This window comes from Streptopelia decaocto, assembly GCF_964273445.1.
Source record: "Streptopelia decaocto genome assembly, chromosome: 2".
In the NCBI taxonomy this organism is placed as follows: domain Eukaryota; kingdom Metazoa; phylum Chordata; class Aves; order Columbiformes; family Columbidae; genus Streptopelia; species Streptopelia decaocto.
In genome coordinates this window covers 119740048-119766954 of record NC_138655.1, presented here as the reverse complement: position 1 = coordinate 119766954, position 26907 = coordinate 119740048, and the positions used below count along the sequence as shown (strand labels likewise).

At 43.9% G+C, this 26907-nt stretch overlaps 1 protein-coding gene across 1 annotated transcript in view; it reads right to left on the bottom strand.

Moving 5' to 3' along the window:
- TRIM71 (tripartite motif containing 71) overlaps positions 1 to 23758 on the bottom strand; it is a 59239-nt gene extending 35481 nt beyond the window's left edge. Inside the window, exon 1 of the mRNA XM_082044524.1 lies at positions 22257 to 23758. Within this exon, the coding sequence (XP_081900650.1) occupies positions 22257 to 23129 (873 nt within the window). The 5' untranslated portion in view covers positions 23130 to 23758. The remainder of the gene's footprint in view (positions 1 to 22256) is intronic.
- Positions 23759 to 26907: the final 3149 nt, after the last annotated feature.

Below are 26907 nucleotides of genomic sequence, written 5' to 3'. Positions count from 1 at the left end.
CAGAGGCAGAGCTTCCAATCTGTTCGCTTTTCCTAGAAGAATAACATCCAGTTTTACTTTGCAGTTCATGGTCCACTTCTAGCTTTGTTATTTCTGATGTTCAGAAACACAGGTTCAACCCTGTGTGTTGTCAGTCACACAGCTCAGTCCCCTTTGGGGCCATTCCGATACTAAACTGAGGTGCAAAGATGAATCCTCAGGTAGACCGAAGTAGCACAAAGTGCTCCCAAGAACAGGCACAGACATGTAGCACTCCTTTAACCTGAGCAAGGCTGTGAACCTAGAACAGCTCATCAGCCAGCATTATTGTTCAGAGGCAAGTTAAATGATCTCCTCCTAGAAGATGTCAGTCCTACCACTTGTTTCTTTCCTGCTTGGAAAAAAGCAAGGGCTGAGAGTGGAAGACTACCCGCCACGCAGCCTCACAGAAAGAGGTTCTACGAGAAAAGGAAACAGTCCTTTGTTTTTGTGCCATTGGCTTTCTTAAGCCTAACTCTCTCCCTTGGAGCTGCCATTAACAGCTTTGGAAAGGAAGCTGAGGCAGCCTTCCCTAAAGTCAGATCACGCTTGGACACAGTGGGTCACAACAACTAGTTCAGGCAGAAGTGAAATTCTAAGTCTAGAGAGGCCTGCTCCTGTGAAGTTTGGTTCAGCTGCCAGCCACAGGCAGAAGGGGAATACAGAGACTTGTGGGCAATTTGAACAAGTATTTCTTTCTGCTGCTGATACAATCTGAGACTGGGTGGCAGCAGACCCTTGTACCTTAAAGTCAACAGCTCCCTTAAAGGCAAAACAAAGATGTTGTCAGCAAAGACAAATGGAGTTCTCTATTAGAAGGTGCCCTGTATGATCTCATAGATACCCTCTGTTGGCATAAATAAAATAGAGCAAAATTAAGAGTCACATGCAGTATCTTGACACTGCCTTAGCTAGGATGGAAATACTGCAGATCGAGAAGATTAATATAGTGCTCTAATCTGGTAGATCAGTAGCTGAAGGCCCCAGCTAGGTAAAGCTTTACATGTGACCTTTATAAGCAAAGCTGATCTTGCAGGAAGTTGCATGTTCAAAAAAAAGTCATTCCAGTGAAATAGAGGCACTCAAGATGTTTGAGATCTGGAGCTAATACATACCAGGAAGGGATTTCTTTTCTTGGGAGAAGGGAGGAGTCAAGAAGGAAAAAAGCTTACTAAGAATGTTAACAGCAGACATTATATCTAATTTCTTTGCATTCCTTCCCCCCTCCTTTTCCTCCCATTTTTAAAAAACAGGAGCAAACTTGCGAGTTAAGGATTCTGATCAATGCAACATGTTAGGAAAAGAGAGCAGGAGGTCAAGAGGAAATGATTAATCCTGTGCAGAAGACTGGCAGGATGGGTCCTGGAATGGCTTACCAGAACAATGCCCCCACTAATAAGCAGGTCAAAAGACCCTTACAGTGAACAGAAGCCCCAGTTACACTGTACATTAATATTCTTCCCTTAACCCAAAGTTACATTTGTTCATTAAAGCCAGATTCAAAAAACAAGTATTGACTTAGAAGACAGGTGAAAAGTTGTGGTGCCAGACACAAGCAGCACATCTGAAAGATAAAGGATTACAACTTAACAGCTCTGAAAGTGTAAAAGCTCCATTCTAAAATAGAATTTTCAGAAGGCTTCTGTAAACTGAGGAATAAGAGAAGAACCCACTACTACAGATTTTAACACTGACTTTGTGTTCAGCTCATGCAGCAGACCAATGTCTCTTCTTCATAAAGGCTGCTCTTCTGTTAGCAGCATAGTTTAATGTGCTGAAGAAAAAAAGAGCCAGCAAATTCATGGCAGGCAATATTTTGGACTTGAAGACCCATGTGGTTTAAGGCTTACAGTTTCATGGCATCAAACAGAAGCAATACAACACTGGAGAGATCCTCAGCTTCAGGTAATGATCCCAATCCCACACCATTGCCCCCCTCTAGTTTAGCTGGCATTACAAGTCCCCAGCGCTGCGCTGTGGAAACAGTCAGGAGAAGTCAGCTCTGCTTCCAAAGAGGTTACAAACTCTCATAAAGCATTTATTGATTTCAAGATGCAACACAGTACGACCTCACAGATTTGTGTTTGCAAATACGCAGCAGGGGTTGAACAACTGCTTTAAGGCTGACCCAAGCAAACCCTCCTATGAAAGAGCCACCATCCCATCAGCATCTCCACAGTTTATTCAACTCCCTCATGCAAGCATTAGCACCTCGTGGTGCCATCAGATCTGCCTGAAGACCACCCTGAACTTGCCCATAATGTTGCTCACAAGTCAGCTCAGTTTCTTAATACTGCTTTTTGCACCGATGTTGAGGAAGTGATACACATACTACCACAGGTGTAAAAGCCAATGCTGAGGTAAAAGCAAGTGGTGGGAAGAGGCAGATGGAGAGGGGCCGTCTTGCCCCTCCTCCCCGCAGCAGCGAGGTGCCCTTTGCTCGCTGGGGCCACCACAGAGCAGAACCGCCTGAAGGAGCCAAGTGGTGGGGAGGGAACGCCCTCCGGCAGCCGTGCTGATCGCCTCTGTACCGGCACACAGCCTCCATTTTGAGGAGCTGGAGGCATTCAGGGCAGCCTTGGAGAGGCCAAACATCAGCTTCCAATGATGAGGAATAAAAATGGCAGATTCATATTAGCGCTTTCCAACATGCACTATGTTTAATGCTCAGAGCATTTCCCCCCAGTCATGAGCTATTTCTGAGTATGGACCATTTGTCCTTCAGGCCCACCTCCCCAATAAGGTGCGCACACTGAGCAGCCCCCTCCCACCCCACGCCAGAGGAAGAGGTGTGCGTACAGAGCTATGGGCCAAGAGCAAGATTTCTGCAGCAAGACCAGTCCTCACAGCATTATTTTGGGAAGTCAGAAGCCCAATCTCTCAAAAAAACTTTTACTAATTTTAAAATCATTAGCCTCTGCTTCCTTTTTAATTTACTAATCTGCATTCCTCTCCCCCACTCCATTTTTCTGCAGAGGAAAAGCAGACTGTAAAATAGTATACACAGATTCCAAAACTTTAGCAGGTCATTTCAGTCAGGAAAATCCACACCTCTCAACAGCAGTCTGCAGACAAAGCTATGGTTTATTTACAAGAATATTTGGACTCAGTGGGCTCCACAACTCTTTTGGTTCAAAATTCAGCCAATGTATGTGTCAAGTTTATGCCAGCACTTAACCCCAACAGTATAGGTGCAAGCACAGCCTATTCCAGTTTGTGACCTCGTTCTGGCCTGCTGAGAATCAGATGTCCTACTAATTTTTATTAAATCAGTGAATGAAACTGCAATTTATCCCTTCAAGTCTAGAGGAAAGAGTTATTAAATTCACTTTTTGCAAATCTGTTTCCCTGTTGAATCCATACTTACACGGTGAAACATTTTAGAAGCATTCCTTTAGTTTTAGGCCTAAGCTACCCCATCTAGAACAAATTCTACAACATGTATTAAGAGACAACTTGCCTTGAGGTAGAGCCTGTCCTTATCATGCCTTCAAGACACAAGCTTCAGAATATTTTGTTCCCCAACACAAGCTGGAAAAGGCTCAGAGCTGGGTTAGGTTACATATCTCTGAGCACAGAATCACAAGCCACTTTTCAGCAACACACAGGTAATAAAAGCTAAAGCTCATGTAAGCTGACCAGGTTTACTTTCTGCACCTCGTGCACTAACACAGAGGACAACCTTATGTGGCAGATTCAACATGCCAAATACGAGGATGTTAAAAGGCCAAATAATTGTTATCTGAAGCTCAGTGCATGTGCTGAGTTCAGTGCAAACGTCCATTTTGCTTTGACTCCCCACACAAAAGCCGGGAAAGTGGATTCCAAAGTTCAAGCACTGTTACTACATAGGAAACGCTGAAATGAAACCCAGAATCTCGCTCTAGCTATGTTTCCACAAAATTTAAAGGACCAAGTTCTCGGGCACCTCTGTCACACTAGTAACATGCAAGCTATTTCCTAAGCCTACATACTTTTTCTTATTCCATGGTTCTAAAACATCACAACAGTAAAATACAGCTCATACTCCTATAGTTATTCACTGCGAGATAGGCCTATTAAAAAATGAAATGGCTAATTAGTTCTTAAATGGATAATAGTAGCAACCATTATTAAAACAAGGGGTAACACAAGTTCTTACAAGAGCTATTTCTTCTGCTATTTGTTTCTCCTCTGTTCCCTGCCGTTCATTATAATACACATTATCCAGGGTGGGGGGTGGTAAAGGGACTGCTAACCAAAAGCTAGCGCCTCAGAACAGCCAACCGCACACAAGTTGTGATTTAAATGCATGAGAACATGCTGATGTTTTAAGACAGTTTCCTCCTTTTCTGTGTGTAACAAGATACTGTCACAAGGGCAATTCTATTTCAACTATACCTAATTTTATGAACAGGATCAAGTCACATTGCTTCTCCCTCCCACCTCCTGCAAGTTGATTAACATTTAAAAAAAAAAAACACCACTCCACAACTTCATAACACCATTCTGGACTGGCATAGATTGTCATTATCCCAGCCTTCATCCTGCACTTAAAAACCACCAGAAAATTCTCCCAAAATAGGAATTGCACTGTCCCCTATCTGCCCCCACATAATTACTTTTTCCTTGACAGTTACCATCTTTTACACCACAATCCCCACAAAACATCAAGCACTGCTCAGAACCAAAATCAAGTTTTTAATGCAAGTACAAAAGCCCAGTCTGCTGTCAGTGCAAGCATTTTATGGAGTTGAAACCTCCAAATTCCACCCAGAGCAACACTATCCCTCTTTGAAACTTTTCCCAATGGCTGCCTCAAAGCAAGAGCCCATAAAAAGAGTTTATTTCAAACTGGAAGTTGTACAAGAGGAAACAGTCCTGTGAACACCATCATGTTTAACCCATTAGACTTTTCAAATATTTTGGAGTGTGACCATTTCAGGGAGGGAGAGAAAAGGCATTTACCAGCCCTAGCCATGATTGATTTTAAAACAGTTTAGGGAAACAGGCAGAAGCAAGTGCAGGGCTTCCTTTCAAATTTGAAGAGAAACATATCTTCTTGTTGGCCCTCTGGTCACATTCTGTGTTGTTTTTCCTTAGGACCATCTAAACAAGACAGATGTAGCCAGTATCCAGGCAGCAGCTGAAGCCTGAGCACTAGAGAGGCACTCTGGGGTGGGGGATGGAAGGGGAAAGAGGGAGAAGAGGAAGCCATTTGGCTATAAAAAGGATCTTTCTTTCCTGTTGAAATGCAATGGTAAAGAGTGCCAAAATGGCTTAAGGGTGGGGAGGTCAAACATGTTTTGAGATGTTAAAGACTCTTAGGCTTTGTCAAAAAGACTAGAAAATAAAGAGATAATCTTAAGGTAGGTTTTTTTGTTCTTACATTCAAAATACTGAGCCATCACAATAGCCACAAGCAATTGTGAAGTTTCCATTATCTGTTCACTTTTACCAAAAATTAGCCAGAACTATTCAGTTAATATTTTAGCTTAATGAATCTGCCACTAAAAAATACACTTCTGAAAATTACTGTTTTCTAGTAATTTTCAGATGCACTCTCTATCAATCCTTGCTCCCTCCTGCAAGCCTCCATTTTAAAACTCAGTCACTACTGCTTATATAGCATGAACAACTCTGCAATAGTTAGGATGTTGGAAAACAGACACCAAACAGCAGTTTTATTAATGACACAGCATCACCACTCCACACAATACACCTTTAATCTGTACACCATCAAAACTAAACACAACATAGGGTTATGTTTTGTTTTGATTTTTTTTTGCTTGTAAATAAATATTTTTAGGAAGCTCTGCAACTGTCATGTAACTTGGCATTTAAATCCAATAACAAAATTTCACTACACTTATCTAGCCAAAAGGCTAAGCAGCAATATGATTTTACGAACAAAATTTCAGAGACCTTCTCAAATTTATGATTCACAAAGCTAGACAACTAATGGTGCTTACAAAAAGCCAAGATGTGAGAGGAAGCTTAGTTAAGCTTGTATAGTATCTTTCACCCTTTTCTATTTCCTCTCAAATCTGCAAAAAGGAAGCATGCAGCTCACACAGTAAAACCTTATTTGCTATGGCTACAGTATATCTCCAAGCAACTCCAAATTATTTTCTAGTTTGTACTGCAGTAATACAAAAGTCTGAGTCCTCTTTTCTTTTAAACTTGGGATAAAGAATTTAGTGATATGAAATAAGAGCCAGTGGAGCACAACCTGGCATCCCAGACCCCTATCCCTTCTTCCTGAAGAAAGCCAGGCTCACCCTTGCTCCCTCTTGGGCCAGTCACTCAGGTCCTGCTCTATAAAGCTCAATGGCTCCCACAAGAGACTCCAAACCACAATCCCAGAAGTTAAGACCTAAATTCATTCACAGGAAGTTGGATTTACAGCTGCCTCATCTCTGAGAGGTGCATACAGTAGGGATACAACAGAGCAAAGCCACTTCACCATGACCTCCCACCCCAACACTTGAAGGGCCTGTGGTAGGGGGTGTAAGAAGGAGACTGACTGCCTTTGGGAAAGAGTTTTGAGCTACAACTTCTGAACCAATGCTAGAAACACAGATCCTCTATCCCCATCATGGAGCTTAAGTTACACATCAATAAATTAATTCCATTTGCTAATATAGAAGTCAGGATGTTGTTAGCATCCTGACACTCCCACTCAACCACTGAAGCCCTCTCATGTTCTATAAGCACCTTGTCTCCATCTCAAGCTTCTACATTCCACTAAAACTTGCTGCTTGGGGTGGGGATTGCACTAACTGCCATTACAGCCCTTAAGCACCTTTAGGAATATGGGCATCCCTGCTTTGCACCAGAGTGGTTCTATGGGAAATGTCCTCCCAAGAAGTGGCAAGTCAGACTTCTCTCTCACTTGGGCAGGTTTTAAGTGCAAAGTCTCCCCAACACCCCATTGGATTGGCTTGTTAGAGTAAGAACCAACAACATCAAGGGTGCTCCTCAAGGCAGGTTTCATACTTCCAGGCTGACTGGGCTGAAGAAGTCACTCTTCTCTATACATCTTCAGGAATATGCTTCACTGTGTAACCAAACACTTGGCCAGCACAACAGCTTAAGTTTATAGGAAAAGACAAGGCTGCCTACAGCAAGAAAAGGCATTTGGGTAGAAGCCTGACCCACCTCTCAACAGGGGAAGTTTTCTGGAATTAAGGGTTAATTATTATAGCCCATACAATGTAGTTGCAATATTTAAAAAAATTCAAGCCAGCTTCACCAAAACTGCTATCAGAAACATGGTCAGAACCAAACATGAGCCTCTTTCCCCAACCCTGCAGAATTCCATATTTGATCAACATGGTTTATTTTAATTTGTTCAAAACTAAGATGACAATCCCTTTCTAGGGCATCAAGACTGAATCCCCTTGTGCCAGACATTACTTTCAGATGCCAGCACTATTGCTAAATTATTTGGTCAGGTAATCTAGCAAGAACAGAAACCCATCTTAGCTTAGTATATTTTTTTAAGGGAAGAATACACAGAGATGGGTCAGAAAGAGTTGAGAGTCACTGAACAAAGTAGTACCCCCTCTTCCTTTTGTTCCAGGATGGGATCAGTAAATGATTAAGATTTCCATACAAAATCTCAAGCCTACAGTATGTGATATTAAGACTTTCACCATACAACCGATTATTGAAAAATGCAGCATCAGAAAAAAAAAAAAAAAAAAAAAATCAAGAAACTAGATAAGTTGTTTCTTTTTTAAAGGTCAGGACAATGAATAACCAAGAGATGGCAGTGTTTCTACCTGGCAAACAAAATACTAATTACTTATAGCATTCTAGGAGGGTAGGGAGTCCAGCTGCATCAAACAGTGATACATTGCAAGAGGCACAGATTTTAAACTGCTCTGCTCTCCCTTTCAGCTGCAGCCCAGCTAAACTGAATAGCCTCTTCAGGTGCTATATTCAGTTCTTGGTTTAGAGCAATTGCTTTAAGTAGCAGTAGTCATATACTACTACAAACATCCAGATTAATAATAACGGGATGCTTCTGGACAAGGTGCAATATCTTAGTGGTTTAGTAAACTCCAATAAATTAAAGCATAAGATATTTGTCTATGCAGGTTTTTTCAACTTGACAAAGAATTCTCAACTATAAAATACTTAAGATTTTAGCTTTTTCAATTTACAAATTTACACAAAAGGAAGAGTAACTGTATAAATCAGTACTTAAATTTCACTTGGCATTTAAGCTAGCCTAAGGAAATCCCAAGACTGCCTCACCTCTGAGTTTTTAACACGGTTATTGAACACTGGAAGATGAAGTTTCAGTTCACATGTTCAGTGCAAAGGTCACAAGCTCTGCAAGACCATGATCAGAAACATTCCAGGGCAGTGTTGCTTAATTCATGGCAACAGCTTTATTTAACAAAAGCACTCAAGGAATGATTTCCCTCTGTAACTCCATATGGGATCAAACATGAAACAAGTCAGCTTACTCCAAGAAGTGGCTTCTTTGACCATGAGAGCTGGGTGTTTTGAGAATTTGCTTGGCTGATTTTATTTCTTTTTTTTTTGATTGTTTGTTTAAACTTTGATTTATAAAGATCTTCCTTTCTGAAAGCATTTCTACCTAGTTATAGCAGAAGAAGGGCCATGACATCCATATTTAGCAGGAATGTCTCCCCTGTTTGCAGAAAAATAGATACATGAAATGAGGAAAAACAACCCACACACCATGATATTCTGACTCTCACCAATTTAGGAGAATATCTTGCAACAACAGCCATTTGCTCCTAGCAGACTGCTGGCAGCATTTTGCCTGGGTCAGACTAAGGTCTCTGATGAGGAGTTTCCTTTCTCAGATCGCAAGTATAGTAATTTATACCTTTTTCCAAATCATACTGCTCAAAACCATGTGCTACTTCATCAGTATATGTGCATCCAAACCAAGTTACTAGATTTGCAGCTGTAAAAGTCACCTTGGATTATTTCCCTCCTTAGGGCAAGGGACTACAGCTGTCTGCCAAAGGAGCCAAATGGAAAACTGGCAATCTGTTTTCAAAATGAGAGCCCACTAATATAGGTGGTAACTATTTCTTTACACACACCTTAGGAAAATTAATACCAGCAAACTTTGTAGAAAAATTATAAGCCACAGCAAAGAATGAGATTAACTGTTCTCAAAGCAGGGAATAAACTATATTCTGTCGATTTCCCAGAGTTATGAGAATATACTAATTATCATGAGTAGTTTGTCATATTTCAATCCCAATGTAAGCCATATACAAATGCACTTGAATTCTCCAAGGTAAAGTTCTCTCATATGCCAAGGAATTCCTGGAAGAATAAACAAGATTTCCAAGACAGCACACTATTTCATTGAGTCTCTCACCTGCTGATAGCATATTTGGACAGCACACAGTAATCTCAGCTGGGAGGTATCACTATTATTTTTTTATTATTATTTAGGCCTTTGTTTTAACATGGAACACTTCCTCTCCCCAATCTATCCTGTAGCTTTGAGAAGTGTTTCCTCTTGTGTTTCCTCCTTGGATGTTAAGACGAATTTAAACTTCAAACACTAAAAACAATGATGAAAATACTGTCTTATTGTCTAGTCAGGAAGATATTAAATTTCATGTATTATGGTATTTTCAGTTGAGACAATGTTTTTTTCTGTTGATCACATTACAAAACTAAGGTTAAAGAGTATAAAACAGGACATTAAGGCTTCCCCACAATAATTTTAGACATGAATTAAAAAAATATATCAAAGGATACCTTGTGGACCAGTTACTCTGGAACTACATACTCCACAGCTTTCCATATTTTTTTCTGAAATACCTCTACTGAACATTGTTGAAGACAAAACAACAGTTCTGACTTGATACTGGTTCAATATATTATTCCTAGATTAACTGTCAAGACATCTTTCATTTAGGAAAAAATAAGACAGTCTTACTTTGCTAGCCAAATCCTCATAAATACTATATAAAAAATGTTTATAGGTATACTGACAAATATAGAATTAAGACAAATGAACAACAATAGAAGAAGCTTCTTACTAAATAGTTCAGAGTAATGAATACGCACTCCATGTTTAGACAGTGACTTGCACTAGCAAAAAAAAAAAGACAATTTAAAAGTGAGATGTTTAGACACAACACTGCTTTGTAATTAAAAATGAAACAAGCTTTCAGAAAAACTCAGAGCTTTCAAGTTATTTAATTCTCTTTCAAGGTTTGGGTTGTTAGATTTAAGGCAGAGCTGAGGAAGGAGAAAAGATGAACCAGAAAGGCAAAAGGGAACTTCAAGTACTTCATCCCTACAGCATCTTCACTGCAGGGTATTGCTACCTCCATCATACCCTGATTTCAGGCAGCCTGGCACTAGTTTCCTTCCTCTTCACTGGAGCCAGTGAACCCTGCCACTTGTTACTGATCAATATGGGAAGGGATTGGACATAAAACAGACTGTCTGAAGGAGGCTGAAGTAGAGAAGAAATGCAGATTTAGATGACATGGGATCCCTGTGCAAAGGCTAATGAGGCAACTAGCACAGGTTTTTTTGTAAGCTACCTTGCTTTGCCTGTGTATCAAACACTATATCAACTCTCTGCCTGGACCCTGCTTGGAGTCCACACCATTGAGGGGCTTCATCAGCTTCAGCTCCTCAGCAGCCCTGTTCTTTCCTGAATGGCACAGGCTGGCATGAAGTAGCTTTCAGAAGCGACATCATATACAGGGTGAAAATCCTAACTTCATATCATATTTGCAAGGTTGCTAGTTAAAGATATGACTTCTCTGCAAGAAACCAGCTGCCAAATGAGGCAGCTGAGCAAGTCCTCCACACAAAGTTTTCATGGCTAGATGAGCCAATTAGAAACCAATGAAAAATAAAGCTAATGAGCAGTTTAACACCCTAAATTACTTCTACAACAACTATAAAAATTATGTCCTTCCTGTAGATAAATAGAATGCAATTGCTGTGCAGCATCTAAGGACTGAGATATGAAAATGAAGCTATTTACTGTAAGAATGGTTCAGGGTGATTTTTTTTTTTTGTTCCAGTTTGTAAAAGTAAGCTTAATGTTAACATCTGCACTTTTAAATTAAAGCTCTCCCATTTCTATTCTCAATGTAGAAGGTTTTTTTGGCATTGTTGCCTAGAGACCAAGATAGGAACACTAGTAAATACTATCAGTAAGCACGTACTACTCGAACTCACTTCAGTGACTCAGAAGCACAAGAAAATAAATGAAGAGAACTGACAGTGAAGCATCCAGGTGAAAGAGGAGCCTCTGGATCTAATCCAAGCCTGAGTATATAGTGTGCCACTACAAGCTTAAGTGGCAAGGCAGAGACCCCAGCTACTCCAGCCTTTGCAGAGACATCCTGACCTTACCTATATCCAGTCAATACCAAAGGCTCATGCAAAGGGAAATGTATACATCATGTTAAAATTAACTGCAGTGCTTCAGAACTTCCAACAGAATCTAATAGTTATCTGGAAGGCCTATCTTTCCTGGATCATGAAGAAATTTTAATTAACTAGCAGCATCCCATGCAATCGAAGGATACAGCTGGCTCCCTGAAAATATTACCCACTCTGCATGGAAGCCCTCCCACCCCTCCAGGTTCACATGAACATTGCCTGAGAGGTTTTCCACTTGTTTTGGTATAGAGGCAAAGTTGTTACACTGGCTTGACACAGCTTCTACTGTTTACAGAGCAACAGTTCAGACTCAGAGGTACTTACTGAACTACTTTTTGCAAGATCCAAAGATGGGATAACATCACCTCTGCGAGAAAGGCAATAACGTGAAGATAAAATCATGTTTGTTTTGACAAGTCGCAATTGTCTAAAACTTATCCCATCAAGTATATAAAATTTGTATGCAGTCTGTCACTGGGAAGAGCACCTCTAAAGAGTAGCTCAAGGTTTGGAGAAAACAGCCCTCCAGTAGCATGCCAGGTATACAGAGGACATCAGCTCAAGACCCTCCAAGGCTTGCTTCCACTCCCACCAGCCTGCTTAGACTGCTCACTAACCTCCACCCTATAACCACCCGGCCCAACCACCCTATAACCACCCAGCCCAACCACCAGACAAGGTAACTCGAGTGTAATGGAGCTACAAGGTAACTCTAGTAATGGAACTGTGCTTCAGCAACAGAAAGCTCAAGGGTCATACATTCATTATTCTCCACTCTGGTAAGAGGCAGAGTCTTTGAGAAAATAAGTAATGCTGGAAGAGAACAAGAGCTACCAAGAAACAGTACTGTCAATGAAAACACATAGTATCTAGAATGGAGAAAGACAACATCTTCACTCCAAGGGCATGCTGTTACCTTTGGGGGAACTGCCAACAGCCACCATTTATAATTCTAATCTAATTCCTAATTTTAATTTGCCAATGCTTCCATGATGGGGGGATAGGGGGGGAGATTATTACTTAATACAATCGTACCAAGTACAAGAGGGGAAGAAGAAGGAAGAGTACTACATCTTCCCCTCATTAACATTTTATTAATTAAAGGAGCAGTGTTGGGACCTCAGCGTTCCAGTAATTCTTTCATACTTGATCCTCTCTAATTCCCTCATGTTTTTTTTTTTGTTGTTGTTCTTAGTTTGGTTATTTCTTCCAGGGTAAAATCCACTCCAGAACACTACCTGATATGTCCAGTTCTGAATTTGTTTTAGTTTTTTATTAACTGTCCTTTCTCTCTTCCCAAAATATTTGCCTATCCATTTAAAAGCCTTTAACAGAAGTTGACACAAACCACATTTTGTTGGGACACCACTGCAACATTACAGCTGCTTCTACAGTAACTAGAGGGGGGAAAAGTGTATTTGTCATTTTTTCAGTCAATTCAATGAGAACAGAGAATTTAGTTATCCGTACAATAGTTTCTATAACTTGCAAGCACTTCAGTGGGAGAATCACAATTTTCATTTCCCCTACAAGTAACCATTGTTCTCTGAAAGAAGATGGTTCTCACAACAGCTTTGGCTGGCTTACTTATCAGTCATCAATTAAAGAAAAATCTGGTTTCCAATTTACTCATCTAGCCCCAAAAAACTGTGTTTAGGACACACTCAGCTCATTTGGCAACCAGTTTCTTACAGAGAAGTCATGCCTTTCTCAAGTAACATCCTTGTATGGATCAAGTATTCTTGAAATTCGAGTGACTTTGTCTAGCAGCCTGCAGACCCCCTTCCTTCACGCTCCAACTTCAATGTATTAAGTCTCCAGTGCCTTTGGGCACACCAAATATAGCAGTGGGGGCGGGGTGCTCTGCAGGGGGGCGAAATTTAACTCTTTAGCAGCATTGCTTTTAAAGGAAAAAGGCAGCTTGTAGGCACGATGATTCTTTCCGTTCTCTAACAAGTTTTCCCTCGATGCAACACTCAGTCTGCTTCAGATACACATGCATTTACTAAAATGTTTTAGAACTATGTAGTTGACTTCCAAACCACAGAAAGACACAGCAAGCCCCTAGAAGCTACCTGATCTTTACCTCTTACACCACCTGGCATGGCATTACTTCAGGTTAGAGAAGATGAGGAATAGTAACCTAGTCAGGCAACATGGACCAGTACCTAAGGACTAGTTAACTGGCAATTCGCAAACCACACCACCAACCTTTGCATAGGAAAGCAGCATTCATTCTCTAGTCCCTCCATGCAGCCCTAGGTTGGATTATAAAGCTTAAAAGCACCATAATGCATAAATCTCAAGCTTTGCTTGCAAAAATTTAAGCCTACACATTTTTATGTTGTACACTTAACCGTCTGACATCGTCAATGGCACGAGCAGTAAGAACCACCGAAGTGAAAGGGGAAGGGAAGAGGGGAGGATTTGAAGTGTGATAGCTGACATTTTCCCCTAAATAACAATTTGCCTTTTGTTAAGCAAGAGCAGCTGAACAAAAGGCTGTATAAAATTAAGTCTTCTGGCATATGCCTGCCACTCTGGGCAGCAAGCACCTAAATATGCAAGCAGAACCCACAAAACCCAAGACAACACTGGTCAAGGGGAAGATACAGCAACAAGCTCCCCTTGAAGTTTGATTTCTGAATTTCAGGTCCCTGCCAGCATTTTAATGCAGACAAACACAGCATTTGGTAGTTCTGTACATTTACAATACCTTAACTACAGAAAGGAAATATTTACAGTAGATGGTAGTTTATAACAAGATTGTCTATCCACAAAATGTATGGGATAGGCATGAAATACAAGCAAACAGCTAGAAAAGATAAGCTTTAGGAAACTCAACAAAACACCTTTAAATATGTTGCTCATGTGTGGAGACCAGCATTAAAGGGAAAATGATGCAACACAAGTTTAGCTATTACCTTTAGCTAAAGGACCCTTTTTCCCCCCAAAGCACTGAGATCCAAGGGCAGGCAGTTGCTATTTTGACAGTCCTTTAAAGTACTGGTACTGAGAGAAGCCTTGCAGATTACTAGTGTTATCTTAGTGAAGATCTCATCTTACTCCTGTTGGTTACCATGGTATAACTACTGAGGCAACAACAGGGGCACAGCAGTCTTTGGATTAATCTGTTCATTTCAGAAATTACTTCAAGATATCTCACATGTTTCTTTGTTCAGTACAGACCACTTTCACTACAGCATTGAAGACATACCTCACCAACCTCAGAATTTTAAATATTCAACTCTGAAAACTGACTTTCACCCGTGGCTAGTGAAACAAGTTCAAAGATTGCCTCAGGCTGCCAACCTACTGCTGGAAGGTAAGTAGTTTTCTATAAGTCAGCACCAGTGCAGAGGCATAGCACAAAATATGCAGAACTGTAAACCAACAAGGTTCTCATTTAAATTTTCCAATTCAAGTCTTAGTCACTTCAAAAATATTTCACCTACATATGTAGGCAAACTGCTGACCAGACATCATCCTATCCAACAAGCTCAACATCTGAGGTTTTAGAAATGCATGTTATACACTCAAGTGAAATAAAAGGAATGGAGATCTTATTTCTTACAGCTGAACCAGTCACGATGAATTAATTCTTGAGGAAGTGTCAGTATTGCACACATATCCAGGAGGCAGCACAGAAGGGTGACACAGAACATTACAGTTGTGAGCCTCATCTGTGGGTAGCAAGTTTTACTCCTTTTCACACTAAACAGCTAGAGCATTCAAAGCTGGTCAGCATTTTTAGTTCCTAAATAAGGGGAAGTACAGAGCTCGGAGTTAGAAGAACTTATTTCCTAAAGTACTTCTCCTGGATTAGCCACATACAGTTTCTCTTCTTTAAGATAGAAGGAAGAGATAAGTTGTCCCAAGTGATATTGCATAATAAAGAAACTCTTGAACTCAAGTTAGAAAACAGTTAGCAGACACTATTGCTCTGATTCTTTAACATGTTTTTGTTCTATTCCTGTGACTGTCAAGCTTTATTTCATGCACAAGCATAATTTGTTAGATAAGAGGACCAAACCAATCCCACCCACATAGCCCTTCAACAAGCACAGCCAGGGAAAGCAGAAACCCATGGACAGAGCTCCAGCTGATCCCATGATGAGAGCAGCTAAAACAAGGACATATGCATAACATATTTTAGATAGAGACATCCATTCATTACATTAACCAATACTTGCATTGCTAAGAGTAGTCCCATTCCCATCCAGTATTGCTGCACTTCAATTAAGACTTAGAATGATAGTGTAAATACATTACTAAAAATTACTACATAATTATGATCTAAGATTACATTAGTAACTGAAAGTAATTGAAAGTGGATTACAGCTAAAGACAATAAACCCCTTTCGTGAAACTTTATCTGTGGTAACATTAGTCTTGCATTCAGTGCATTGCTCACACAGCTTAAGATCTGTTCTCTCAACACATCATGATTCCTCATCTGATGGAAAGACACCAACAACTTCACAGGAAGGAAGGGAGCATGGGAGGAGAACTAGGAAGAGATAGGGTCAAAACAGTATTGAAAGAGGAATGATACATTCTTAACTGTAAAACAGAGGAACTAGGTAGTTTTCCTCTAAGGAAGCATGGTCTAGCAAGCATGTTTACATGTTCTGAAGATTTAGCTGAGGAGAGACTCCTACACATGATGCAAGATTTCTTCAATAAATCAAAGCAAAATGCAGTCAGACTCTCTCTCCAAGTAATGAGACACACTTCAAGACACTGGTTTTAGCAAAACTGAAGTTAAATTAAGTTCTCAGTGTACAGTAGCCTAGTTTCATGCCTATTATATGCACATGTCCAGTCCTATTTTCACAGAAAGTTATAACCTCAGAAGTCTCAAAGTATAAACCATCCATGAAAGTTGCCTGAACAGACAAGGCATTTCTGGTTCTTCCAATTTTTACTCACCAGAAACTATCTGAAGTCCAGTTTAATTAGACCAGTAGTGTAACTATCAGATTATCATTGGAGGGGGAGAAAAAAACAAAACACAAAACAAACTAAAAAACACACAAAAACCAAACACAAACAAAACCCCTAAACAAGCAACAACCGAAAACCAAACACACATACACACAAACTTTGCTGTATTTACTCTAAAACATTGAGAGTATTTGAACATCAGTCATACCAAAACAGGGTAAATGAGAGGGGGTTTTGAGTCTGCCCAGTATGGTATTAAAGCTGTTTCAACCCCAAAGTTTTTGTTCTCTTACAAAAGAGAAGCAGATAAAATAGTTTTACAGAGGAGAGTCAGGAGCTAAATAATGGCATGCTGGGGAAGAGGCAGCTGAAAGGAAAGTGAGGCAGTGTAAGCTAAGGTGACCCTGTTTAGCACAAGATACCTGAATGTCATTTCTAAGTTTTTTTAAAAGTGTGAAATTAGAGATTATGAAAACCCTTCAGCATTCCAAAGATGCTAAGTCCACATTACATAAACCATGTATGAACAAAGTAACTCACTGCCCTGCTTTCTTCGTCAGGAAAAAGTTAAAAAGGAAGACAAGTGACAGTAACTTAACCCAAAGTATTGTCTTCAGACTGAGCACCTGCATGCACATTTGATATCAGAAGATAAAAGACATAGTAAGTATGATAAATGAAGGGTGCACATCATTGTGAAGTACATGCACAGTTTCTTACATATACTGGAAGTATGTATTTCTCTAGCTTGTGTGCACATTCTCCTGTAAAGCTGAACCTATAGCAGCCACAACAGCTGCAACACAATGAAGTATGACATATTAAGAACCATGCTTCCAGGATGCAATTCTTAAAGTTTTGATTATTTTGTTAGGAGGTACAAAACCCTCACCATTAGAAAAAGGAACAGCAAGAGCCTGCATCACATTTGTATCACGTGCTGTGGTTTCATGTAAATAACCCTTGAACAAGATACAAAGAAGAGAAGACACTGGCATGTTCCATTTGTGTTAGCCAACAGTCCAACTGTTTTGGTGAGGCATGTGGGTTGACAGCGTTAAGAGCACCAGGGCTCAGTGCCTGGTAGTGGTGGCAAGTCATTACACAAAAGGAACCATATCCCTAGCCTTCCTTCCTAACCACACTATTCCTCCTTTTCCTCATACCAGGTAAGTTTGTACCAGATTCCTCTACAATTCAAATGCATTTATACCAATGCTAGAAGGGGGAAAAAAAGCTTTCTACCATATTGAGTTAAATTGGCTCACAGAAGCATCTCCTGATTGCACACAACGAAGGCTGGTGAGAGCAGAGGGAAAATGTAAGCTCCCCTTCTTTGAGCAGCCATGAGATGTTCAGACAGTTCACTCCCCACTATGAAATCAGAGCTTCACCCTACATTAGAGCGGCTTTGGTATAAATTTAATCTGCAAATTCAGCCAAAGCACTAGATGAGTAGCTTTCAGTTCAGCTAGCAGTTATGTTTCAATGTCTTCCCCTATATATACACAGGCTTTCAAAAACTGCATCTTTCACAGTCTGTAAGATGGTAAGGAGAAGTGTACTTTTTTGTAGTCTAAAAAGACAAATCAAGGAACATACGCAACTCTATAATTCAACATAGCAATCTAATTTTAGCCACTCTTGTCCACATGCACCAATACCCCCATGAGCCATTTCAACTCACTTATGTGGCAAGAAACTTTCAAATTTGTGAATTAATCTGGTCAATAAAGAATCTAACCAAAGCCAGAACTGATGCAAGTAAAAAGGAAGGAACAGTGTGGCTAAGGGCAAGTGGGAGAACAAACTGTAAAATCTTTTCTGGCTGTGGGGGTGAGCCGTGGTGCTACAGGGTTTTGCCTTGCAGTCTGTGAACCACTTCTAAAATGGAATCTGTAAAGCAATATGAGACTAAGGGGTCACAGACCATTAAGTTGACTGAATTTGGCAACTCCACACTTTCCCTAGAAAGTGTTGGAAGTCTGCTATTGAAGTGTTTTGACCATCTGACACTATTATCACCAAGTGATACTAAAGCATGTAGCAGCTGAGACTGGGCATAACGGAAATCCCGCATTATTTAACTTGAGATTTGAAGCCCTTTCCACTTTCTGCAACAGCAAAGTCATTTGAATTCAGGTAGTTTATCATGCAAGCCAAGTATCCTACAGCTGTTCCAACATTTTCTAAGCATCTGTTTTGGTTTGCAGCCTATTACTGAAAATTTTATGAAAAGAAAAATAGAGGTGCTCTTTTGGTCTGAGAGATGAGACAGTCAAGCACACTTCGACTTCTATCAGTTAGTATACACGATATACTTATGGGCAAGACTAAGGTAAAACCCTTTTTCAAGTTTGAAGTCCTGTTCTAGTGGCTTTTATCATTACAATAACATTTAGTTACTACTGTAACATTGATTATTCCATCCATACAACAAACATGGTCATAGTTAAAAATCTTCCAGGGCTGCAACACATATTGCTACATTTGTAGAGTGCTTTAAAGCATTTGACTGAGATAAAGCGTTTTTCTTGCTGACCCAGCAGCAATTTTACCTCAGACAGTTAGGTTCCAAGTGGTAAGCAACCAGACTGGGTTTCAACAGCAGCTCCATGACAAAGAAAGATAGGCTTTCGCTTTTTTTTTGCAGGAATAGTTTACTTTTTCCTTTCATGCATTATTGTAGCATTTGCAGGCACTACCCACACTGAAAGCAGTCTTCGGAGTTCCACTTTTTGTTTGCCACTACATTAACACTCAGTATTCTCTGTTAAGCTGTCAGTGACTGCATGTACTGTTGTTTTACACTAGTCAACAGCTCAACTGAGACCAGAACCAACTCAAGAGATTGCTCCAGACATCCTGGTAAAGAGCTGAAATCTGCACTTCGCTGCACTGAAAGGATGAGCAACAACATCAATCTTGTCTTGCAAATACATATCTGTAGTCTTGTTTTGAGACTTGGAACACCCAGTAAGTAACCACCCACATTGCTATTTCCCTCCTCACTTTAAAGAGTCTTGAAATAGGGGTAGGAGGAAGGAAAATTATGGAGAAGTGCTTCCCCAGGAGGAGGGGTGGAAAGACCAGAGAGGAACAGAACCAAAGGTAACAAGTGAAGTAGTGATGCTGGAAGGACAGGAATATCATGTTCTAGGTGAGGAGGCAGCTGCTTTGGCCCAGAATAGTCTCAAGGGCAGGGTTCGAGTAAAAACTCTCTATAACTTAAAACAGAGTGAAGATGATACATCCTGTGGAAAGATAACTCCGCATCTGGGAGGGCTACTATTCTAGCAGCTTACAGATGAGATCTGCTTGAGCTCAAACTTACCTGCATGACATTGGTCTGAGGGAATATCCTGCTCTGTCACCAGCTTTTTCCACTTACATACTTAGCATAACCAGAGTTTATAAATATTAACACTAAAAATTTCAAGCTGGCATCTCAGGCTTGCATTTTAGGTTTGTTTTTACACTATTAGAGAACGAAGCAAAGTACTTAGTGCATCACTTAAGTACTCTCTTGGAAGGCTGCCTTTCTATTATCGTTCCTTTTATGAGGCTGTAAATAGCATTCTTAGAATTAAACAAGCAATAACCCTCATAGTTTTGCAGCCATCCCTTCTCAAAAAATTGTAAACCTCACCCACACTTTTAGTGAAAGCAGGAAAGGTTTAACTATAAACTGCTCCAAATAGTTATAGTCTCTCCAAAATGTTTCCCCTTGAGTGAATACTAAATACTTGCAAATACTGATCAGGCACACCTACATTAAGGAACCACCAAAACTCACTAATCAAGGTAGTAGATCATTAATTTGCAGAATAAAAGCTCCTCAACAGGAGCTGAAGACTAGAAAATGCTCACTTGTTTTAAAACAATTTCTAGGTCTACAGGACAGCAGGACACCCCAAACCAATTTTTAGGAGACATGTACTCTTTTCAAAGTATATTGTTAAATAACAAATATCTTGTTTTCAAAGTAGATTAGCAAGCTTTTTTAAGAAGTTACCTCTAGAAAAGCTGTGCAGTTTAAGCACGGCTAGAAGATCTTACCTTTGCAACTTAAACTTTTAAGTCTACAAAACACCTTTGAGCTCCTGTCTCAACTACTCTTAAGTTGAGTTAAGTGGAGAATACATCTGCTTTAGAAGCTGGATATTCTACACTATGGTAAACAGCCCTCCATCGTTTCATTTTACACACTTCAACAAGAAGTTTTGCGATAATAAGAACACAACTAGAAGCTGTTTAGCCCGTACTAGAAGTCTAAAGTTATATTCCAAAATGAAAGCAGAAACAGCTTTTTTTTTTTAGCATGTTAAGAACACCACGCTTCATTTCTGGCACTATCATGTATGTCCTTTCAGAAGCCCACTAGTGGGGAGATACTTAGATACCACAAGAAGCTGTAAGCAGCCCAACTGCCCTAAAGTTGCTGCGGGTCGTTTGTTTTTCTTAGGGGGAAAAAAAGGCAACTTCATTTTCCTTCAAGCACATCCCCCCACGTCCCCAAATGTCATTTAAGGTTTTTCTTTTTCCGCAAAATTCATTACTTTCTGTCCTCTGACAATCGCAACTTTAAGAAACCAGAAAAACTCTCCAGAACTTTCTAGAATTGTTTTTCAGACATACAGTAGCATTGGAGGATACGAAAAGCATCCTTGAAAACTGAAGACAAAGGCATCGCCATAGTTCACTAAATGCCTTCATGTATCAGTTAAGCAAGCATCTCAGAGAAAACTCTTGTACAAGGCCTGTCCTCAGGCGGGCTTTTCCCCGAAGCAGTTTGTTGTGCTGTCCCCCATTTCATATTGGGAGGAAAACTACCTCCCAACACTGAAGTTACTGGAAAATTCCAGCAAAATCCCCAGCGTTGACCCCACAGAAGGGGGGACGACACAGCAGACCGCCATTTTCCAGTTTCAGATGAAAATCAAGTTTCAAACTATCACAGCAAGAAACTATGTCCCAGTGAAACTTAAGACATTTTCAGCACATTTTGAAGAAGCCGCAGCCTATTTTAGATCTGAGAGACGATACTTGGGATCACTAGAAGCAAAACTTGCAAGCGAAGCGTTTTAAATGAAGACCACATAAAGCAAGTTCCCATCTTTACACTAGTAAAGCTCGTTTGCACCACAGAGGCAGCTAAAATGTTAACCAAGAGCACTAGATATAGCTGGTATAGGCAAGAGTGAACGTCTTTGCTAACTTTCTGGCTACCGTTAATTAAAAAAAAAAAAAATTAAAAATATATATTTAATAGTCATTTCCTCACTACGGTTACCTTCCTTCACTATTTGTTTTCTCTTTCTTCGGTGGGCTACACGCCGAACACGGTATAAAGCACACTCCACGAAATAATTTAACTTTACATTACAGCATAAGGGTCTTGAGGGACTCCAGACTTTCCCCGCTTGCACCTCCACGATCTCACTAAGCGCCCGACAAGCTCTCTCAGACATGCTGCTCCCGCCGCGTCAGAGGCTTCCCGTGGCTCCAACGACCGGGACAGGGGCTCCACACCTCGCCCCTTCGGCTCACCACCTCCCGGGCGGCGGCCAGGAGCGAAGCCCGGAGAGAACAGGGTGCCTGGGGACGCCACCGCCGCCCCGCCGCACGCTCGCCCCCGACCCCTTTGCCGCTCCTGCCCCCCGCACCGTCCGCCTGAGGGGCACGGCTGCCCCGGCTCCCACCCCCGGCCCCCGAGGGGCGGCAAGACCCGAGCGTCTCCGCAGGCAGAGGAAACATCGCGGCCGGTCCCCGCCGCCGCCCGCCCCTGAGGGCCGGCCCGCCCGCCGCGAGGGTGCGAGGCGGGCGGGGGCCCTCTGGCGCCGGCGAGGGGTGGGAGCGCGGCCACCCCCGTCCCGCGCCGCGCACTTGCTCACCTCGTCGTCGTGGTGCTGGCAGTAGCTGGCCCGGTCGGGGAAGACGGAGAGGATGTTGTAGGGAGAGGCTGGGTAGGGCGGGCTGAGGGCGAGCGGCGCGGCAGAGCCGGCGGCGGCAGCGGCGGAGAAGCGCTCGATGAAGTGGTCCTTGGTGAGGCGGACACGCTGGTGCGCCCGCACGCAGTTGTCGCACAGGTGCTCCTGGCAGTCGAGGCAGCGGGAGCTGGCGGCGTTGCCCTCGTCGCAGGAGCTGCAGCGGGGCTCGCCCTGCCGGCTGTGGGGCCGCCGCAGCAGGAGCGCCGCCGAGCCGCCGCCGCCCGAAGAGGAGGAGGAGGACGTCGAGGAGGGCGCAGCCGAGGCGGCGGGCGAGGAGCCGGCGGTGCGGTGCGACGGCGGCGGGCGGCCGTGGTGGCGGTTGTTGCCGCCGCCGCCTGCTCCCGCACCGGAGCCGGCGGTGGGGCCGGCCCCGGCGGCGCGGCCGTTCTTCTGCTCGTCTGCAGCGGCGGCCACGACGACAACGTCCAGCAGGTTGCTGAGGAGGAAGTTGGAGGAGGGCAGCGCGTCCATGCCCGAGGGCTCCGAGATCACCACCTTCTGGTCGCAGATGGGGCAGCGCAGCTTGAGCGCGTCCCCCGCGCCGGGGTGCCGCTGCGCCTCCAGGCACTGGCGGCAGAAGGCGTGCAGGCAGGGCAGGACGTGGAGCCGCCGCGGCGGGCCCCCGCAGGAGGAGCCGCCGCCGCCGCCCCCGGAGGAGCTGGAGGTCTGCGAGGAGGACGAGGAGGTGGAGGAGTTGGAAGAGAGGGGAGCCGGCGAGCCGCACATCTCCTTGCACAGCGGGCAGATCTGGAAGTCGGACTCGGGAAACGAGGCCATTTGCGATGGGCCTGACTCCCCGATGGGGAGGTATTAAAAAAAAAAAGTATATCCCCTCCCTCACAAAAAAAAGCGTGAGAGAAAAGCAGAGGAGACAGGGGACGTTTGGAGCGGTGTGGGTTGAAGGTAGTTCTGCAAGCGGCTTAGGAGCAAGCTGGCATCGATCAGTCGTTTTGCCAAGTGGGATCGATTGGCCAGTTTTGCAAATACGGTGTCATCGATCCGGCAGTCTGCAGGGAGCTGGATCCTCGCGTCGTACCTCGCTGCTGCCGGGCTTGCTGCTGCGGGGGGGACTATTTTTGGTATCAAGGTGTAGCTGTCCCGTTCTCTCTCGGCAAATGGATCCTCTCTTCTCTCACATGTACTTAACCCCCGATCCCCTGTTGCATTAGACAAATTGTATCGATTCCCCAATCGGTCAATACCTCACACAGTCTTCTCATTTCCCCCTTGGGTCAGCAGTTTGACAACGTGGTTTGGTTACTTGTCTTCTTCCTAAACAGAAAGTGCATGGGCGCCGATCGCCCGATCCCCACCGCATCCAGCGCGGACGGGACCTCTGTCCGCCGGGGCTCGGCTCCGGTTCCCACGGCCGCAGGACGGGGTCGGGGCGCCGGTGCGGCAGTGCAAGTCCCTCTTGGCCGGGCGGGAAGGACGCGGGTGGGGGGCAGCAGGGGGTTAAATTAAGTTTCGCTCTTTCTTGAGGTGTTGGGTTTTTCCCTCTTTTCCTTTAAACCTGTGCTTGTCGGGGGGGAAGGGGAAATTTCGTTTCAGTTCCCCTCTCCACTTTTGCAATCCAGAGCAGCTCTAGGAGAGAGAGAGGCACTGAAACACAGTGGCCAGGCAGACTTCTCCGGCTCCAGTCCTCCCCCGCCGACGCCTGCTCCACCACCGCATGACTGGGGGGTGGGGATGGAGGGCGGCGTTGGTGCCCACCCCACCGGCAGAGACTCACGCTGGCGGGACAGAGAGGAGGAGGTAGGAAAGAAGGGAAATAAGAAAAAGGCTCCGGGAAGGGCTGAGAAGAGCAATCCGCTCTCGCCTCTCAAGAGACCCCGCTCCCGCTGGACGCGTTCCTTTAAGCCGGGCTCCCCGCGGAGGGCAGCGCCGGGGCCGCGGTGGCTGGGGTGGCTCTCCCGGTCGGCCGCGGGCAGGTCAGCGCCGCGGCTCACACACGCTGTGGCGGACGCGGCCGAGCAGAGGAACAGCGGCAGGTCCCTGCCGGCCGTCCTGAATTATTCATGGGGGGTGTATTATATTCGCTCGCACAAATTGGAGCCGCTGTGCAATGCTATCCGAGAGCGCTACCCTCACCCCCTCCTCCTCTCTCCGGTTCTCGCTCGCTCTGAGCCCCTGCAGCGCCTAGGATCACATTTCCTTTGTCATCTCGCCTCTTCGCGTGGTGTTTTATTGAGAAAACAAAAATAATATAAAACCCGAAAAGCGGGGGAGGGAAGGAGGGGGAAAAAGCAGCAAAAACCAAAACGCCCGTCTCCCCAGCGATGTGCCCAGCCGGAGCCCACGGGCTCCGGGGGGTGAATTAGCAGGAATTACTCACTGATGCAGCAGCACCGTCCCGGGCGGCGTGTGATCCGGGGAGAGCCATCGCGCCGGGCGCCTTCCCCCTGCCTGGCGGGGTGCGGAGAGGCAGAGCCGGGCGGCCCGGGGCGAGGAAGAGGGGGAGAAAAAGCTCAGGGCTCGGGGCAGCGCATGGCCCGCCTCGGCGCGGCGGGCAGGGCTGGCGGCAGCGCTCCTCCGGCCCCGCTGCGGCCGCCGGCTCTGGGGCGGCGTGGCGTGCGGGAGCCTTTTAAGCTCCGACGGCGCGGGCTGACTTCCGCCCGGCTGCGGGGGGCGGCCGGGGGGCGGCGGCGGCGGGCAGGAAACATTCGCCCTCCCTCCTGCCCGACCGGCCCCCGTCCATCCGCCCCGCATTCAGCCCCGCCGCCCTCCCGCGATTTGTGAATATCGCCGGTTTCGGCACTGGGAACGCCGCCACCCCCCCAGTTTGGTTTGACGCGTTTCGGCCGCGGCTCAGGCGATTTCCACCCCCATTCCGTCCTCTCCCTTGTCGTCCCCCCCCCCCCCCCGCGCTTTTTTGATTTGAGATGCGAGCGGGGCTCCAGGGCCGTTCTTTGAAAGCATCAGGGCGTTAATGCAGTTTTAAACATTAAGTCGCTCGATGAATTGTTTTCTGACGCCCAGTCCCGGGGTGATCTCCGGCTCCTTTCTGTGCCGTTGCGGTTGCTGCCGGCTCTGCCGCGCCCGGGAGGGCGAGCCCGGGGTTTGCTGCTAGCCAGGGGCAGACGTTTCCTCTCCTTTAAACTGACGCGATGAAGTTAGCAAAAATTAGCGGCGATGCCATTTGCACTGCTGCGAAACCGAACTTCAATAAAAACGCAACGATTATTTTGTTTTAATGAAACGCCTCGCAACCGGCAACTGCTAAAAGGCGAGTTGTAGCTGCAGCATGACTGAGTGGCCACCCTCTTGTTTGAGTGGGGCTTGTGCTAGCAAGGGAGGACGCATGGCGTTTTACCCTTAACAGGGAAAGTGGAAATGCTGGAAAGTTTTAAATCGTTAAATTGGCTCAGGGTTTGAAAAGCCAAAAACATAGGGAAAGGAATAAAAATACTAAAAGATACAGATGTATTTGTAAATGAAAGCGTTTGTAAGTAAGAAAAATAAACTCGAAACAAATTAGTGCTAAGTAATTATCATAAATTAAAAAAAAATACAGAAAAGGAGAACAGGTTATTAAAATATATTTAACAATGTTCCTCCTATGTTTAGGCCTTAAACATTCAAATAACTAAAGGTATTTAGGCCTTGGACACACAAATAACACTAACTTATATAATCTACTTAAAAACAAAGATGTCTTTTGTCTTTTGCTGACAGGGACCAAACACAGCGATGAGCCACATGTGTGAGGATCTCTCAAGATCTCTCACCAAAAACCCTTCAGAGAACTGAGAAACTCAGGAGCACTAACATTATCATGTGACACCAGGCAATGGGAATCACTGATGAAGTCCATGGGGCAACTAGCCTGCATTAAGTTGTAAATAAGCACGAATATTTATTATGCCCCTCAGTGGTATATTCAGCGGGGAACTTGCTGTATGTATCACTAAAGGATTTGGCTCGGGGGCTGTGTTCTTTATATTACGTATCCATATATTCATATTTGAGTATGCAGGTGAAACCCACCACAACTTTGACTAGCAGAGGTTAAAAAATCGTTGAGCTTTGCCTCAGCTCTGTTTGCTTGTCCTGCAGTTGCTGCCACGGAGCTTGTCCTTTTCCAGATGAAGCCAGTTTGTTGTGAAGAATGGTAACTCCCTGAACAACAAATGCACCGTTCATCTGTTCAGGTTTCCCAGATAATGCTTTCCGCTGGCTCCCTCAGTAGAAACCATCATCTTTTGCGTTCAGAAATACTTTAATTGGGCAGAAATCCCCAGATGAATGTCTCCAGGCATATCTGACATCCCTGCCTTCCTTAGTGACAGCTGTTTGCTTTCCAGCTAACTGCCTGAAGAGGGGAATTCTGTGGGTCTGTGCTTCAAATAGCTCTAATGGGTTCACAAGGCTACCTATCTGCTGTAGAAGGTCCTTTTTGCTGACAGGATCCACTGTATTTGTGCCAAAGCTCCTGAACCTCATTTACAGCTTACACCCTCCCTCAGCTTGTAAAAGCCTATAAGCAATTCACTGTCCCTGAACAGTGGGTCCTTATTCCCCAGCTGTCATCCTCATATTTGGGCACCTCTGTCTT